At 38.7% G+C, this 18,820-nt stretch overlaps 3 protein-coding genes and 1 long non-coding RNA gene across 4 annotated transcripts; 2 read left to right on the top strand and 2 right to left on the bottom strand.

Annotated features, from left to right (window-relative positions):
- Positions 1 to 57: 57 nt before the first annotated feature.
- LOC122413050 (sperm-associated antigen 6-like) lies at positions 58 to 13,295 on the top strand. The gene is made up of 8 exons (XM_043423129.1): positions 58 to 472; positions 571 to 781; positions 1,101 to 1,279; positions 1,816 to 1,989; positions 2,169 to 2,471; positions 2,573 to 2,731; positions 11,579 to 11,724; positions 13,050 to 13,295. Exons 1-8 carry the CDS (start codon positions 194 to 196, stop codon positions 13,192 to 13,194), a joined length of 1,596 nt encoding a protein of 531 aa, XP_043279064.1. The 5' UTR covers positions 58 to 193; the 3' UTR covers positions 13,195 to 13,295.
- LOC122413052 (uncharacterized) lies at positions 2,781 to 7,226 on the bottom strand. Its single transcript, XR_006261481.1, has 2 exons — positions 7,094 to 7,226; positions 2,781 to 5,541 (listed from the first exon to the last, which is right to left on the bottom strand). It is a non-coding gene; the product is annotated as an uncharacterized lncRNA (long non-coding RNA).
- Positions 13,296 to 13,391: 96 nt separating the features above from the next.
- Positions 13,392 to 15,916, top strand: Txl (Thioredoxin-like). The gene is made up of 4 exons (XM_043423124.1): positions 13,392 to 13,615; positions 13,868 to 14,135; positions 14,929 to 15,212; positions 15,373 to 15,916. Exons 1-4 carry the CDS (start codon positions 13,518 to 13,520, stop codon positions 15,584 to 15,586), a joined length of 864 nt encoding a protein of 287 aa, XP_043279059.1. The 5' UTR covers positions 13,392 to 13,517; the 3' UTR covers positions 15,587 to 15,916.
- A 272-nt stretch (positions 15,917 to 16,188) lies between these two features.
- On the bottom strand, positions 16,189 to 18,770 carry RpL13 (ribosomal protein L13). The gene is made up of 4 exons (XM_043423125.1): positions 18,643 to 18,770; positions 18,026 to 18,175; positions 17,233 to 17,482; positions 16,189 to 16,894 (listed from the first exon to the last, which is right to left on the bottom strand). The coding sequence occupies exons 2-4, from the start codon at positions 18,166 to 18,168 to the stop codon at positions 16,616 to 16,618; spliced, it is 672 nt and encodes a 223-aa protein (XP_043279060.1). The 5' UTR covers positions 18,169 to 18,175; positions 18,643 to 18,770; the 3' UTR covers positions 16,189 to 16,615.
- Positions 18,771 to 18,820: the final 50 nt, after the last annotated feature.

Raw genomic sequence — 18,820 nt, 5'->3', positions numbered from 1 at the left:
TCGTGCTCGAATAATGATGTTAAAAAAAAAAAATTCGGTTCAATTAAAATCAGTTTGATCGCTCGTTATATAACCTCATTTTTCAAACGAGTTTTCCTCTACAGTCGAATGATGCAATAAATCGAAGAACGAATTCTTCAAAAAGTTCTGTAAAAACGAATTTTGAGGATTAAAATGTAGCGAAATAAATGTGATGAACCGTTTGTCAGTGTTCAGTCAGTATCAGCAAGCTCGCACGACTTTCGTTCAGACAATAGCGGATCTGGCGTCACGTCCACACAACGTTGAGTGTTTGGAAACAGCCGGCGTCCTCGATCTTCTTCGTCCTTTGCTCTCTGACGTTGTACCCTCGATTCAACAAATGTCGGCAATAGCGTTGGGTCGTTTGGCCAATCACGATGACAAAATTGCTCAGGCCGTTGTGCGGAGAGACGTCGTACCCCAATTGTTGAAAAACATTGACAAACAAAACGTATGCGTTTTTCGAATGTAAGCGAGTCGACTGGATTTTCTTTCTCACTCAATCTCACAAAATATTTACATTTTTTTCCGCTCTCCCTATAACCTCAGAAATTTTACAAAAAAGCTGCGCTTTTCGTTCTCCGAGCTGTCGCCAAACACTCCCCGGAAATGGCCACTGTAATCGTTCACAGCGGAGGCTTAGAAGCCATGGTTTTTTGCCTCGAGGACTTTGAATATGGTGTGAAAGAAGCTGCCACTTGGGCAATCGGTTATATCGCAAGACACAACGCCAGCTTGGCACAAGCCACCGTCGATGCAGGTCCTTTTTCACTTATCTTTCTTTGCCTTCGTCTAAACTATTTTCTTTTTCTTTATTTTTTTATGACATCCTGGCGAATGTATCGATAGTTTTTTTTTGTTTTCTACTTTTCGATATTCGTACCTTTGATGAACTGCTTCTCGGTTTTTGGTGCCTAAATTATTACTAGAGAAACAAAAATTGTAAATTCCCAAATTTGACGATCTAATCGCGTGGACGCGAGGTTCCCTATTTTTTGATTTGCTTCAATTTTTAGTTTACGAGAAGGAAAATAATTGAGATAGAAAAATTGGAAGGTTTTTGAACTCGTGTTTATTAGGAGCAGTACCTCTGCTGGTTCTGTGTCTTCAGGAGCCTGAATTGTGTCTCAAACAGATAAGTGCTTCCGCTCTTTGCGACATAAGCAAGCACAGTATGGAATTGGCTCAAACGGTCGTGGACGCCGGCGCGGTGCCATTTCTCGTTAAGGCAATTTCAAATCCGGATGTCAAGCTCAAGGTCGGTGCGAATTCAACGATCCGTGATCCCCGCTGATCGGCAACTGTATAAAATCATTTGGCTCAGGATTGAACTACTGAATTTTTATCAATAAAATCGAAAATTCCAATTGAATTTTCGTCCCATTTTTCTTCTAACAATTCCCTTCGTCATTTGAGAAAAAAAAAACGAAAAAGTTGATTCGTCATCACGAAAAAATGTGGCCAGTGGGAGCGGAATTTTCGGGATTTGCTTTCTTGCCAAAAATTAGGTTCGAAATTAGCTCACGGATTGTGTCGAGTCTATCCGCAGGGCTTTGACCCGCTCAGATCTTTCGTGTTTTCACTATTTCGTAAAGGCTCGTTATGAAATATAAATATGCGTTTATTTTTCGACTCAATCGAAAAAAAAGTCGGGCCAGCAATCAACATTTTTTCGTTTGAACAATTAATTTTATCGAATTTTACGGATTTGAAAAATTCTCGTCCATCGGACTCCCGCGAACTTTGAAACAATCGATTTTTCGGTGCTCTCGTTAATCGCCCATCCGTTCGTAGCGTCAAGTATTTTCGGCTTTGGCAAGTTTTGCAAAGCACTCGGTCGAGCTCGCCGAGATGATCGTCGAGGCTGAAATATTCCCAGAAGTTTTGGTGCACATGGGTCATCCCGATCCAAACGTGAGTAGAACGGCAGCGATCGTGACCCGAGAAGTTTGCAAGCACACCCTCGAAGTGAGTCCGCACTCTCCATTATTTTTTCTCCATCTTCGTACAACAAAAACCTCGAGATTATCTCTCGGAGTAGTCCCAAGATCGTAACAAAACGAAAACGAAGAAAGCGAGTACATTCTCGGACTCGATTTTTCGCCACTTTTTCAAAGCCCTTAAAAAAATCGTTTCCCTCGTGCCAGCTCGCCCAGTTGGTCGTCAACACCGGCGGCATCGGTGCGCTGATAGAATTGATCGATAATTCCAAATCGGCGACGAGGTTGCCGGCGATAATGGCGATCGGCTACATCGCCGGCCATTCGGATCAACTGGCGATAGCTGTGATCGGCTCGAAAGCGGTTGCTCATTTAGCGATCGTCCTTCAAGAGGAAAGCGAGGATCACATCCTCGCGATAACGGTGTGGACGCTCGGCCAGATCGGCAAGCATTCGGCGGAGCATGCGAAGGCGATTTCGGCTGCGAATTTGCTCCCAAAATTGTTGGAGGTAATAATCCTCGTGATTATAGAAAGAAGCGAAATAAAAACGTTCGAAAAGCTCTCGAAAGATTCCGATTTCGTGCCAATAAAATCGAAACTTTTTCACAGATGTACAAAAACGAGAAAAACACCGAAGATTTGAGACTGAAGAGCAAATCGGCGCTGAAACAAATATTGCAAAAGTCTTTGTACATCGAATCGATTGAGCCACTCTTGCACGACGCTCCACCCAACATATTGAAATACGTATTGGGTCAATTCAGCAAGGTCAGAGAAACTCGTAATATTATTTCGTTTGGTAAATCAACCAAAAACGTTTGTCATCACTTATACTTTTTATTTCCAATCGTCGTTACTTTATGTTTCAATATTCTTTCTTATTTTCATCGCATTTACAATAATGACACGTCGTTCGTGATACACGCGCAATGACTAACGATACGTTTATACAAAGTGATATTTGGATGTATACAATCTATTTGTTTTTCATTTTTTTTTCTTCCGTTTGTTTTTTGTTTGTTTTTTTTTTTCGTATCGATAACGATGCAACGACATTCCGGTACGTCGAAGACGAGACTCATCGGAATTCCTGCGCTTTTTATTCTACAAATTCGTTCTATCGATGGGCCTCATCTACATTTTTCAATCTTTTCGGTGAACGTATCGGGTCTTACGTAATAAGATTTTCAACAATTCGATCTCAGTGTACGAGGCGGTTTCGTGAATTCGATTATTTCGTTCGTAGCTCCCATTTTTTCGAATGATTTTCATTTTCAGTTTATCATTTTTTCATGGTATACTTGGTGCGATGAAAAAATTCAGCTCCGCGTACAAATTGGTCAAGCTTTACGCACGTTTATCTGGCTACAACTGACACTTTCGTTCTCAATTTCTACTCTACTCGTTGAGAATAAAAAAGACTAAATTTGGCGAAGGATGAAAATCGTGAAATAATGTTGTTCGACGTTACGTTCGACGTGCGTGAACAGCGAAGTGGGCGATTTCTCCTCCCTTCTCGTTATTCTCTTGACCGGATGACAGCGAGCGAACTAGGTTGGTGTCTGATTGATGATCGTGGTGGTTCGATGAGGTTTCACAGTCTTTATTATTTCAACCGAAAGACAAACTTTGTTTTCCTCCTTTTCTCTTAGTTTTTTTTTTTTTTTATATATCTAATTTCCTTTTGCATTATAAAACGGATATTAGCCGAAGACACTTGTAAAAATGACGCTGCATCTAGACACGCGACGCTCGAATAGCAAAAATGTCAAAAATCGTAAAAAGCTTCTGTCTCGTTATTTTATTACTTTTATTATTAACTCTCGTAAGTGCTCTTAGGGTCTCGTTAGCAAAAAGCATGCGCTCTATTGTGTTTCTCCACCAATAATCCTGCGCTCCTCAGTCTTTGACGATGAAATAATTGGATCTTTACCTTCCCCTTTTGCTTAATTGATCGTTCCGAGTTCTTCTTTCTCTCCCCATACTTTTACTATCATCATTCATATAAATATTCATTACATAAACTCACGTTTTTAATTCATCAACTTTTTTTTTTTTTCATCATGTATATTTATATAAATTATCATTCGTATAAATAACGACTAAAAGCTCACTGCTGTTTTCAGTGTGTCCAATACATCATTATTTCTTGGTATTCTTTTTCTTCTTTATGCATTTAGTACATATATACACATATCGAATGAAGGGAATTCCGTGCCAACGTAAACATCGAGAATTGAATTTTATTTTCAAACCGCCCTAAAAAGTTCGCGAGCCTCGACGATTCCCAAGGTACTCGAAGTCCGGTATTCCGTGTCGTTTCTCTTCAACATTTTCACGAGCCTCGTCCCTGAGGGCTTTCTGATTCATGATTTCGTGCGTTTTTGGAGATAAACGACGACCCGAAAGTCCGGAATTCTTTTCCCCCGCCGCGTCCGGATAAACTCTGGATGCTAAGAATTTTCGAGTATCTTTGCAAAACAGCCTATCGAATGGATTCGTTTATATTTGTCGGTTGGGGAGCTAAAGATAATGAAAACAACGGAAATCGATCTTTCTACGTCGTCGGAGTGAAATTACCTCTACGCAATATTCGATCTAGTCGGTCGCCACGCAGTCATCGAAATACGTGGGTTTTCACTTTTTTTTTCTTTTCCTATTTCTTTTCAATGATTTTTTCGTTTCGATGGAAAACGGGGCCGCCCCACGCACACGCAGTCTTCGAGTTACGTTTAGTTCGATTCGAAGTTGATTGTACATCGTCAATATATTTGTTTTCTCTCGTCGTAACAATTATTATTATTATTGTTGTTATTATTATTATTATTATTATTATGTCGGATTTATTTATCGTTAACGAAGAGTTTGAATTTATACTTTCGCTTTCTACGAGTACGTTTTACATATACGAGCGGTTTGCTTCGCGATGACAGGCTGCGCTCTAACTCTACGGTTTATTTACTCTCGAATCTGTAGGAAATATGTTTCCTTCAATTTTCTCGTCTTCTCGCTTAGCTGCCTATTTTCTTTTGTTTGTTTCTCTCCATTGGCAGTTGTAACGCGAGAATGTAAATGGAGGAAAATATGCTGATTGGAAAGGCCTGTCGAGAGTCGAGTCGCCCGAGAAAAGTGCTTTTCTCCTCTCCGCTCGGTGTGACCGTGTCTCTTTCTTCTCATCGAGTTTTGACAAATTTCAACTCGGAAATAATGAATGCGGAGTGTCTATTGACGGATAAGGCATTGCATTTGATACTTGAATCTTTAAAAACTCGCAGTTTATATAATACAACTTACATATTTAGAGGCTACTTTTATCTTCTTTATACTCGAATATCATTTGTTTCATTTAGATCGACAACCTCGATCCTTTTGAATGAGCGTAACCTCGGATGAGACGAGTCGCTCTCTCCTCCTACGATTTCTATACACGTAACACCCTTTGAGTTTATATTTATTCACCTTTTCGTCTCATTAAGCTCGGTCAATCGCTCCTTCTCCCTTGATTCTAACTCGCGAAACGCTCCGCTGCCGTTGATTTCTTATTTTTTCTTATATATACTTTCCGCACGTCTTGCTGGCTATAAAAAAAAAGAATGACACCGAGTCCATAACGTGATATTTCCTTTCGTTCGGATATCGTATTTTCGTCATCCTTTTCTCATTATTCTTTTGTTTCTGTTTTTTTTGTTTTTTTGTTTTTTTTTTTTCGGCTTTTCGCATGCGTGGACAATGTTCGACGAGATAGAGGTCGTGACGGGTGCTCCTAATAATATTTTGGTCCAGCGACATTCTCGAATCTCAAAGCCATCAATGCGACACTACGGCTGAGCGCATGCAATTTGTTCATGTATTTCTGAAATTGAGAGAAAAATCAAACGTACAAGAGCTAGGAAGAAGAAGAATTGAGTGCGTGAGATTGAAATAAAAAGAGGACCGTAATTTGTATTATTTTTCGCGTTACTTCACTCTCCTCGGTTTTAAAAAAAATTTCATTCTCATTTTATCGTTTTTCTTGTTTCGTCGTTGAAGCATTTTGTACGATCGTCTTTCAGTGAATTGAGGCTTTTACCGCGAGATCGAATCTCTTCGCTTCTCGACAATATTTCTACTGCCCGCAGACTCGATGCATTTTCGTATTTTTCATGGCCGGAATTTGATTGTCCAAGCTTTTTTCGTTTCCTTTCTTCGTTTATCATTATTTTTCTTTTATTATATTTTTAATATTTTACAGTTCGGTACACTCGTAGAGTAGAATTTCAATCGAAAACCTCTCCTCTGAAAAAATCAGGGGGAGCGAGAGAGAGAGAGAGAGAAATATAAATGCAGATTTATTGAAAATGTGTAAAAATTCGTTCGATCTGTCAAAGACGCTCGAGACTCGTTGAAATCTCGTGTGAAAAAATATCAATTCCGCTGCTAAGTCAGTCGATTTTCAACCCACGCGCAAATATTTCTTCGTATTTCACAACGCCACGAAGTATTTGAAAAACAAACACAAATTACAGCAGGGACAGCGGCGGCGCAGGGAAAGGGGGGGGGGGGGGACGAGGGGACGAAAAGCAAATTGTTAGAGGAAATCGAAACATTGTTTTCTCTCGTTTACCGTCAATTGTCATCGCTCTCGCTATCACTCATTTATCGTACGTTATAAATTCATCGAGTCTTGTTGGAACAGTGAAAAAATAATCGTATCGCAAGAGAATATCGTGCGTAATAATTATTTTCTCATTAAGTAAAAGATCGATAACACGAAAAAGGGATTTCGTGTTGTCGATGGCGCAAAGGCAAGTATGAAAAAAAATACGAAACTTTCGGGGAGAATGAATGAGAGTGAAGAGAAAAATGGTGTGGTTAAAGATCATTTGAATACGTGTGAAAAATGAAAAGCGAGAAAGTACGATGAGTTGGTGAAAAAAATGATAAAGTTTGTGGTGAAAAGTTAAAAATCAAGCTGCGCACGAGCCTCGAAACATTCTCGATTAATGTGAAATTTATCACGTTTGAATAAGGGAAAAAAGAGCAGCGAATGTATCAACAATAAAAATATACTCTCTCAAGATGTAAAAAAATTCACTCGTCTATCTCGTCGTTGGCCTTAATGCTAGCGTAGTTGTTAACGTTTCTATTCACCCTGAGCATTTTGAGAAAACTCCCAAGTACGAGTATAGTTTTTCTGTGGCGTCGAAATATCCCGGAATAAAGTGCTTCGCGTACGTCACGACGATCGCTAACGTCCGAGTCGATGCTCGATACCGAAACGACCGATGGCTTTGCGGACACGGGTTGATGGTGACCGTGATTTTCTCCAGTCGGTAAAATCACTCGTTGTTGATTGTTAATCATCGTTAATGAAATATTTATCAAACTTTATTCACAAATTGATATTTTTTTTCGCGAAGGAAATAAAACTACTTCAACGTGACCGGATTATAAAAAACTGCGTTTGATGAGCAGTATTACAAAATGACCGACGAAATTCACTGGACACGCAATTATAAAATTGTTTCGCTCTACCGGGCGCGAGCGGATGTTTGTTTTTTCCGTTTTTTCTATTTCGTTAATTATCGATTTTTGTGTGTGTGTATTTTTTTTTTACTCGATCTCGTTGCTTCCTCAACGAGCCACGACGTCAGATTGATTGGTGAATCTCTCTCGTTTATCCTCGCGGCTACAGACGCGTGGAGATTTTCTCACTCGCACTCGACACTCTGCTCGGGCTCACTCACTCACGCTTCGCACACCTCACTCACCAACGTCGCGATAAAATTGTCAGGCTTTTGTATATCTTGATTATTGTATTTTCTTTTTTTCCCTCCTCGCTTCTTCCTCCCTTCAACTCACTATTCTTTTCGATCTTCCTATCTCTCTGTCCCTCTTTCCCCCTCTTTCTCGTTCTCTCTTCCTTTCGTCATACGCAATTTCGTGCTGTCGCGAGGCTTTTAATTTAGGAGACTTTATAGACTGTTTACTCGGCGTGATCTATATTTTCTATCTTCCTCTCCTCTTTCAGCCTCTTTTGGCGCCGATCGAGAAACTCTCGACGCCACGAAACACGACAAATTTCCGCATTTATATCCTCGCACCAGACTCTTCGATTTTTCATTCGAGGAGGACAGCAAAAAATTCACTTCGATCCGAGTCTCGCTTTTTTTCACTCGCTCGCGCAGTTCATTGAAATTTTGAAAATTTATTTCGTCCCTCGTTCCTCATCGCGGCGACACACTGTTCGCGAAGGATTTCGATATTTTTTCAAACTCTTTCGCCCCTCGACGCAGCTTTCATCCGAATATCGACGATTTTTCTCTTCGATCCTCTTCGTTCCTTATTTTATCGATTCTCACTTTTCTCCTTCTCTTCTTCCTTGTTTTGCTAATACACGATTTTCGATATTCTGTCGTCTCCTTGTTCGCAGTTCGGTCGATAAAATTTTTTCGATAAATGAAAATACTCGATCGAGCGTACGGTTGCGAAGACTGGCCACTCGTCATCGATGGGGAGAGCCAACTGTCTCGACGTCCCGAAGTCCTTTTCGTGACTGGGATGAAGTTTCGTTCGAAAGTAAAAAACTTTCGATGGGATAATTAGCGTTCGGAATATCCGACTCGTCATCCTCGTCCTCCCGGCTGTTCAGCGTCGACTCGACTCCCTAATTCTTCGTCTCCATTGTTCCGAGCCATATTTCGTTCCACGAGTTTGTAATCAGTATTTATAAACGATCAAATATTCCCGGAACTGGAGAAAATAATGGAGAAAACTGGTGCTCGATGCTCGCGCTTGTTGATACGAAGTATCGAAGAAAAATCACGTCCTCGAGATTCGAATTCCAAACGACGAGTAAGCCTGGGATTGTGCTTCGTCGCGGGCGTTACGAAAAGAAGAATTTGGACAGTCCCACGCGCTTTCTCGTGGTGCCGAATGATCGGTTTATTCGAGGGGGAAGGAGAATCGATCGTGTTTGTTTTCGAACGCTTCGCGCTTTCGAAACGAATACATATTCGCTTCTGTGGCAACGAACTCTTCTTCCTATTTTCCCGTCTTTCCCCCTCCCTTCGCACACTCCTTTGTGCGAGTCTTCGACGTTTGTTGACGTTTCGAGATTCGTTGAATTTCACCTTAAAGAGGATTGTTGTGACCAGCAAGCGCGCTGAGGGTAGCTCAAGTCAAACTCCCCCCACCCGAGAGACACGCAACCCTTGAAAAAAAAGAATCCAAATTTAGTGCATCGAAATAATTCCATCTGCGTTAAAAGTATGAAAACTAAAAAATTCGTTTAACAGTATTTCGTGCTTTCCGACCAGTTTTACATATGAGCGATATCGCCTGTTCTACTTTTTTTTTCACATCATTGTGATTATGTCTGACGACTATTTCAATTACGTAAATCGTCGGTAAACTTTGCGGTGAGTATTTTTTTCGTTTGTTCTTCGAATGTTACGACACACCGATTGATAACACTTCGGTACAAATTGTCCGGGATCGTGTGTGTGTGTGTCGGGAATGTAACAAAATCGGACGCGTCATTACTTTATTCAGAGGTTACGTCACTTTTTTTTCAAATTATATCTCAAGCTCAAATGGATAATTCAATCCCATTAACGTTAATGAGAAATTTTGCAATCACTCAAACCACGCCCCGTGTATTTCGAGGTCATATTAAAATTCCATAAATAACTCTGTCTAATTATCTCGAATTTTCCGAATTTTTATGCCCTTTGAGTATCCGTTGCAACGAGTTTCTCAACCAAAACTCACGCGCGTCGAGGTTGAACGAAAATGTTTAAATATTATTCGTTGATTCTCACATTGCAAATTACGATTATTCATAAAATTCAGCACAATGTCGTAAGCATAATTATTTCGACTGCAGACTTATTGCTCAAAAAGAAGGGAAAATAAGTTGGTTTTTTTTTCCTATACGATGAGAGAATAACCTAGAAAAGTATGCTAAAAAATTTGACAACACATTTGCGTTCGTCGAGTTTGCATTACTTTTTGAATAATCAAGCGAAACGTCCGAGGAATGATTCAACCTTTTGGACTGCTGACATTGCATTGCACTATAAATCGTTCGATGCAATAAGCTATGAAGCAATTTCGTTGCTCTCGTTGTGTCATTTCGAGGACGTACGAGAAGAGCTGTCCAGAGGTCACCGCCAATCGTTTCACCATAATAAAATCTCATCACGAGTGACGATACACGTGGGTGCGCGAGCCGCTCACCAGCGACGTATCAAGATTCGTTAAAGCCTCCATTTTTCAATCCCTCTCTTTCTCTCTCCTCTCCCATCCTTCTGGGGATAATTTATCTCTGATAGAACGTAATGCGTAAACGATGACGATGCTATAAAATCTCAGAGAGCAATAATGCCAAATTGATCCGGCGAGTTACAATTCTTTATAATAATTAAACTGTTTTGTTCGACCACGACTCTAAGAACAAAAACATCGTTCAATACAATTGATCAAATTCACTGAAAAAAGTTTCGCGTGCCTTTTGACGTGTGAAAAATAATATTGAATTTCTAATTCTTCGACTGATGGAATTTGCATTGTTCCATTCCTTGCGATAATTTCCATCTGAATGCTCGTTCTTCTTCGTTTCACTACCGCGCAAGCATGGCCGAGTGTACTTTCACGTTGTTTTCTTTTTCTTCATCGCCAGTGTTTATTATCGTACCATTGGAAAATTTAGTCTCGCGAGTGCCCGAAATTTGTGGAAATCATACTTTTAACGAAAATCACGGAAATTGATGCGCGCATGCTCCATATTTTCTTGTATGTTTTTCGATCTCTCACCGCAAATATTCAAATCTATTTTCAATGCGTCGTGGAACTTGCATCGTCGTGTTTTTCTGGCTAATATTAGACGACGTGCGATATTATTTCTACCCGGTGTGTATACGTTCGCGAACGTATCATTCGCGCGAGAGGACGAAAAATCTTCTACTTTTAATTTCGATTTTTTTCCACTCATTTCTTTATATACCATCGATTCGAATTTTTTTCTTTTACCGATTATTGGGTCAATCACTACGAATGCGACCACCTCGTTCGCCAAAAGTATATTTTCCCTCTCGTATCAACGACGACCAATTCGTGTCACAAAATACATCTCGCGTCGCGAACGCGTGTCACTTTCAACTGGATCAGCTGAGCAATCCAATTCTCCTCAATCTTTTTCTTCTTTTTTCTTAACTTTTTTAGGGTTTCCCGCAAATATATTAATTTTCCGCTTTCATTCTTCGATGTTTTTACAAGATGGAATAATATTTACGATTTTCAAGTAATTACGCAATTTTTTAACGTTTTTCGTTACAACGAAACTCGAAATGAAAGACGAGAAAGTTTGGAGCCACGATTTAGGGATTTTTCGCGTCGTTTTTCCAAGGTCAATGCGATCGGTTAATGAGGATTTTCATGTCTAGTAATTATAGTTTTGTGGACAGCTCGTCGGGTATGAGAAGCCTTAATATATCAACGGACAAGTGAATCTGTCGGAATTTTTCCTCCCGAACAGCAAGTGGAATATTAATAAATTGATAAACTCATTCAATCACTCGACGCGCAAGTAAATCATCTTCAAACGTATGGGATTTTTGCATATGTTGCTTTCAGATCCTTCCGAACGACCCAAGGTCACGCCGGTTATTCGTAACGAGCGGCGGACTAAAAAAAGTACAAGAAATTCAGGCAGAGCCGGACTCGAAGCTCGCCGAATACATCAAGATTATAAACTGTTGTTTCCCCGAGGAAATAGTCAGGTGCGTTGTTCGAATTGATTTATTGTTTAAATTTTATTTGTTTATTTATTTATTTAGCGTTTTTTTACTTAGCGCTATTTTCTTTATTTATTTTTTACTGTTAATTTCTTAATTGTTGAAATACGCTGGGATTATAATTTTCGGTTCGATTTTTGCGATGGATTTTTTTCCCCTTTTCCGTCTGCGCAATTACGAATTATAATAAACGACATGATCTTCGCGACGTCGTAATTCACCAGTATTTAAGCATAACGTAACGTAGATAAAAAGAAACGTGATTCAAAGTTGCGTGCACCTGTTGAGTGTTTCCCTTATCGCGCTATTTCACGCGACAGAGCGTCGCATTCATCGCGCTATATATAACACCATGCGTGAGTTTTATTGCCTCTCGTTTTTCGTAACTAAGTTCCGAGCATAATTCGCCGAAAAATGAAAGAAACAGACGCCATGGAAGGCTATCGAAGAAGAGAGGAGAATTTCGAGTGAAAATTGGCATAAAAATATCGATTCTAACCTCACTGGACGAAGAGAAAGGGATATAAAAGAAATTTCGACGTTTCTCGAATGTGACACTTAACGATTGACGTGCACGAAAACACTAGTTGCTCTCTTTTTTTTGACTGATACAAATCTATATATACTCACTTCCTTTGTGAACGCAAAACAGTCGATTATCACGAAGAAATATCGTATCCCTTGGTATAAAAATGACTGGCACATTTGCGTGACTGTGTTAAACTAGATTTTGTATAACCAATCAAACTTTGTATAATTCATCAGTCACAAGGATCGTTCAGATCAAGCTTTTTTAGTAGTATCGATGTAAACGCCATTTTGACACAGCTGGCTTTTCATCCCCCGATGAATACGACGACCCCACTATTTGTCCATCTTTTCCACTCTTTAGTTCTATTCCCCTTTCCCACTTCCCCTCCCCGCCCCCCATTCCGCCAATTCTCCTTCCGTGCCACCCACTCTCCGAGCCCTCAATTTCACCCCCAACTTGTTCGATCAATATTCCAATTTCTCATACATTCCAGCTATTCTACACTTTTCGCACATGATTTTCTTCGTCCCGAACTTTCCAGTCTCACGTTGGATCGTTTGAACTTTTTATGGGCTGTTTTTACTTTTTTTTTTTATCAACAATTTATCCTCATAAGCTTGTCCGTTTTTTTTTTTCAAAGATTTCAGTTTCCGAATATCGTAGAGTCGATTGGTCGTTATCGCGATTACGCCATGATCACTCCAGTAATCGCGATCGTAAATCAACGCAATTGAGAATCTCTTTTGCTACCATCTGATTTGTTTTTGTCCCAAAACAGATACTATTCTCCCGGGTATCCGGACAGTCTACTCGAGAAGGTGGAACAATATCAGCCCCGGTATCCATCCGACATAGGAGTTGATCATCCCTCGTCAGAACAATCTGATTCGAGTGTTTCACTCCTCCACGATGACGATGATTGAAATATCATAAGAAAAATCATAATTTGAAGGAAAAACTATTATTCGTCTCAAAATTCATTTATTTTTTGTATGCCAATAAACTTTGCTAAATCATGATAAAATTGTGCATTTCAATTTTCCCGCGAAAAATTGAGATACGCACCTCCCAACTTCCGGTCCAGTTGAGCATGCGCTATTTTCACATCCGTGTCACAAAAATATTGGAAGCCGAATCCTGAAAGCCAAACTGCCAGTCATCCATCGCGACACTCGTGAAACATCATTATCACAACTTTTGCATTTATAGAAATAATTACTGTGGCATCTTAATTGAAAGCTCGAATATGGGTTTGGTAAGAGCCGTTCAAAATGACTCTCAGTTCCAAGGTGAACTCGCGAGCGCTGGGACAAAACTCGTCGTCGTTGATTTTACAGCGACATGGTGAGTAACAAAGATTCTCTAGTGAGGTTATATTGTCATTACATTGAAATTTGTTATTTCTTCATTAAAAAGGAATTATCGAAGATTAAAATTTATCCAAACTATATTTGAATTAACAAAGAATTGCGATTACCTTTGAAATCAATAATTGAAAAGATTGTGCCCAATGAGTGTTTATTTTGACAATTTGAAACTTCATATGACTTTTCATTCGTGTTATTTAATGTTAAACAAAATAATTAAAAAATTCAGGTGTGGACCATGCCAGAGAATAGCTCCAATTTATGAGCAACTCTCCACAAAATATTCTAATGCCGTGTTCCTGAAAGTTGATGTGGACAAGTGTGGAGAAACGGCGGCTACCCAGGGAGTTAGCGCTATGCCGACATTCATATTTTACCGGAATAGAACGAAGCTGGGCTCTTGTCAAGGCGCTGATCCTGTTGGGCTCGAAAACAAGATTTGTCAACTTTATGGCTCAGGAGACGGAGATGACGGAGAAGCACCAGTCGCCGGCCATGTAGGAGACAACAAAGATAACGTTTATTATCACGTTTTCGGCATGATTTTTCTTGCTGTGTTGCTTTACTACTGGAGCAAGAATAACAATCAGTGAAATGAGATAGTGAAAATGGAAAAAAAAGAAAGAAAAAATAGAAAAATAGATTTGCAATTCATTTGAAAATACAGTTATTTGTCAAATACTCATTTGTCTTCATTAAAAATGTGCAAATACGAGCTTTTTTCTTTTTTTTTGTCATCTATAGCTATGTGCAACTGGAGGAGCAAAATTTGGCTTTAAACAATCAAAGATTTGGATTTAAAAAATAGTTTCAGATTGATTCTTTGGTTAAATCAATATATTAGCAAAACAAGTTTCTTCAAATTCTTCTAGCTGAAATATCTCAAAATTACTCCACATAACAAATCAAAATAAATCAAGTTGCGATATGAATTGAATATACTTAAACTGTTAAAAAGTTGAATCAACAAACGACTTTTATGCAGGAAAAAATCATTTTGTTTATTAACTCAAAGATAATTCCTTGATTGATGAATCTGTTTCTAAGTTTTCCATGCTGGTTCTGAATACTACGATAATCTTTATCAGCGTACAAAGCAAGACACTGATGCTCTTAATGATTGGAATTTATTTTAATGGTTTCACTTCGAGTATGAAAGAGAAAAAAAAAATGATATACGAAAAAATGGTGCAAATGTTGATAGCGTTGAAAAACAAACAACAATAATCTCGTATTTGGACGTTGCAACGATCGTCCTGAGACTATCCCTTGAATCCGTCCTTTCCACAGATGGACCTTTCAACTTTCATCGTAAAAGGGGAATGCGAATGTCTTAACGAGTCCGATGATCATTGTTTTGAACATTGCCTCAAATCGGAGGGTGGATATTTGCAGAGCGATTGTGACGAGCAACTCATTATTTCTTTGGCTTTTCGGCAACCGGTCAAAGTACACTCTCTCAAATTTAAAGCACCCGCTGACAAGGGGCCAAAGAATATTAAATTGTTCATCAATCAACCGAGAACAATCGATTTCGATATGGCTGTTTCTAACACGAGCGTTCAAGACCTAACGTACGTATATTGTTGAACGGAACAATTAACAGGAGTATTAAAAAAAATTAACTTATTTACTATTTCAAATTCGCAAATATGCTTACATGGAAAAATTTTCAAATAATCTCGAGAAGCTCTTAATTTAACACTCTTTTTACTCTTATTTTATAAATTGAAGACTATCGGCCAAGGACTTAGAGGAAGGAAATCTCGTGCCTCTGCGTTACGTGAAGTTCCAAAATGTGCTGAATCTCCAGATCTTCGTGAAGGACAATCAGTGCGACGGTGAAACGACCCAGATCGATCATTTGGCTGTAATAGGTTCACCGATATCGACAACCAATATGGACGATTTCAAGAGGGTCGCAGGAAAAAGGGGTGAAAGTCATTGAGCTGAAAGGACTCGTCGCAAACAGAAATTAAATGAATGCCCGCGAATGTTGTTTTTTTTTACACATGAGAAAAAAACTCAACGCGCATGGAGAACGGAAAACTGTAAATTTAACGAAATGTTTCAAGGGCCCTTTGTTTTCCAGTTTTTTCTACCATTACATTTTTTCTTAGGGTGCCTTTTAAATCATTCGATCCCGTATTCTCGATCCTCTAATAAAGTTGCCACTATACGAGAAAGTGTATGTGAAAATTAGAACAAACCCATCCAATGTAATTAAACTTTTCAATGTTTATGTCGAAATAGAATAAAGAAATATGATGAAAATGTATAAATTGTTATATTTTCTTTGTTCATCCTTTACCAAAATCATTTTTGGTGCTCTAATAATTGAGATTCTCGGAGCAACAAATTCGAATTTTAGTGCTAATTTTGTATAGACGTTTCTACAAGAAACCTCTCTAAACCCTTTTACATCCTCACTTATTTGTTCTTGAGAGCGGATCGAGAAAACACCTTGAGAAATGCTACAACCCTCGGAAACTAGGTTTTTTCGATTAGTCATAGAGGATGGAAAAACACTGCCAGATTTTTGGTCGGAAATTTGATGATTTACAAAATTGGTTCTTTGTATTTTTGCTGCCCTTCAACTATTTCAAGATTATACATGGTAAAATAATTCATTTCTAAACTCAATTTTGTGTGAATAGCCCATTGGTTGTGGAAAGTGTATGAATTATGATTTGAATCTTAAATTCATAAAATTTGATAATCGAGCTCAACACTTGTTCATTTTTTGAACTTATCACATTTTCATAGTCATTCAAGTGCTTTCATATAATTAGCATATGAAAAAATTGTACTTTTTTCTTTCCTAAACTATTATTTTATATGGTTTTTTTTTTTAATCTTGAGAAAGAATAATCCAAGGATGAAAAATGAACATTGAGACACTTTTTTTTTTTTAGTTTTTTTTTGTTGTTTTTCTCTTTTATTCAATAAACGCATGAATCAGTAACTGCGATGTTATTTACTTCTTGGCGGCCTTTTTGGTTTCCTTGGTCGCAGCAACCTTGGTAAGGTCGTCAGGATTTTCCGCGGCGTCCTTGACTCTCTTGGCTCTGATTCCGACGAGTCTTGCATCAGCACGGGCCTTTCTCAGTGTAATGTACGCGGAGAATTTCTTCTCATCTTCGGTGATAACACGGGCCTTCGCCTTGGCCGGAGCCTGGTGACGGACGGGCATTACTTCGCCCTTCAGTTGCGTCGCGACCTTGCGCTCTTCCTCTGTCGCATCACCCTTTTTCGGCTGCAAATAATTCGATAATTTCAATAACAACGTAGTTTACTATTCTTGGTTTCGGTAATTTCGACCTCCTTTCAACTCAAAAGAACAGGATTATTATCAACGTTTCTCAAATTTATGCCTGCGGTTTCTTTTTTTCATTTTTTTAGAGTATTCGAATTTAACAAGTAGAAAGATCAAGACAATATTTATGGAGGCCAGTCCTTTTTTTCATATCTAGTTTCCCAAGTCGTTTGTGATAATCAGATTGCAATTTGTAACAGGAAAGTTCAAGAAATGAGATAAGGTTCTATGTATTTACTTCATATAGATGACATGATGAAAAATAGAAACGAACAAACCTTCTTCTCGTTGACCGGGAAGAGGATAAGCTTGGCTCTGTACTCCTTGAGCCTCTGCGCATTTGCTTGCAGAGATTCTACTGACTTGTTACGCCTCCTTGGGTCAACGGCAATTCCAATGGTTTTAGCGAATCTTTTGTTCAGACCACCGGCTTTGAGTTCCTCGAGAGTGAATCCTCTACCAGCACGTACCTTGGTGTGATAACGGAATGTGGGGCAGTGGACTATGGGCTTCAGAAGATTCACAGGCCTGGCAAATGAACAACGAAATATTATTTACTTGACTGAATTTCACGGTAATCATTACTGTACGGAGTGCAGCTCAAGATTTACAATTGCTCAAACATGATGTACATATTTGAGGCAAGATCTGAAAACATTAGGAGTTCAAAATATAAACTGTGAGAAACACTTAATATTATTTCCAACAGAAAAAAAATTCATTCAAAATGGATGAAACAGCACATCAAACTCATTTTATTAAATTCATACAATGATTTTTGGAAAAACCTCATTCGTACATTAAGAAGAAACTCTCAAGTTCTGAGCCAATGTTTTTAATAGTTTGGAGTATTCTCTTTGCCAGCCATAATGGCTAACAATAAATAACATAGATATCGTTTAGTTTTCAAATAAAATGGTTTATAAAAACATTGATTAAACATGCTTTTTCATCACAAAATTTTGGTTCAAGTTGCTACAAGTTTCTCATTTGTTTATTTCTACTCATTTCTTTCCCTTCAAGTGTTTTCACTGAGGTTGGAAAACGAATATATTTATGGATTTTTCTTACCTTGGAGCGACAGCACGGGCTTTCTTGACACGATTCGTCCTGCGGCGGAATTTGCGAGCAGGCTGATTGAACCAAGTCTTGACAAAGCGTTGCCAATCTTTGTGGAAGTGCCCATTAGGGATCATGTTGTTTCGCTTACCCATTTTGGAGCTAGAAGAGAGGCACAAAATATATTGTAAAGTTGGTTTATTTAAAGAACCACTCAATCACCGGCCTTAATAGCAACAATTGCCGCGTGATTTTGACGTTGAACGAGTGAGAATCGGGCACTTGCTGAGGTTAGAAAAACATTGGTTTTGTCGATTAGCACTAATTTCGAAAACTACGGTAGTTTGCAATTTGGAAGTTATTTTATTTCTTCCTGATTTAAGAACATTCGGTGAGACTAGGTTATGATAAAATTTTAGTAACAAATCCCACAGCTCTTTTGAACGGGATTCCTAACCTCTCTTACGCGTCACACAAACTTTTAACACTAAAAATATTTCCGAAATACAAATATATCGTCTTCGAAATATGATTTATTGTTTAATTGTTTCTATGCGCTTTTTATTCAACACAGGTCGACAGCGATTTCGCAGATTAACGTCGATTATTATCGGGGATAAATCCCTTACCAGCTTGTTTATTCGATGCACACCGGAAAAAGAGCGTAAGCGGAAAATCGGAAGTCGAACATTTGAGTCATCATGATGACAATTCTGAGTGTACTTTTTACCTAAAATATCTATTGCAACCATCCATAATCATAGATTTTAAAAATAATTTTTCAATTTCTTCTATTTTTCTTTCATG

This window comes from Venturia canescens, chromosome 7 (genome assembly GCF_019457755.1).
Source record: "Venturia canescens isolate UGA chromosome 7, ASM1945775v1, whole genome shotgun sequence".
Classification (NCBI taxonomy): Eukaryota; Metazoa; Arthropoda; class Insecta; order Hymenoptera; family Ichneumonidae; genus Venturia; species Venturia canescens.
The sequence above is the reverse complement of the archived record's forward strand: the minus strand, read 5'-3'. Positions and strand labels throughout refer to the sequence as shown.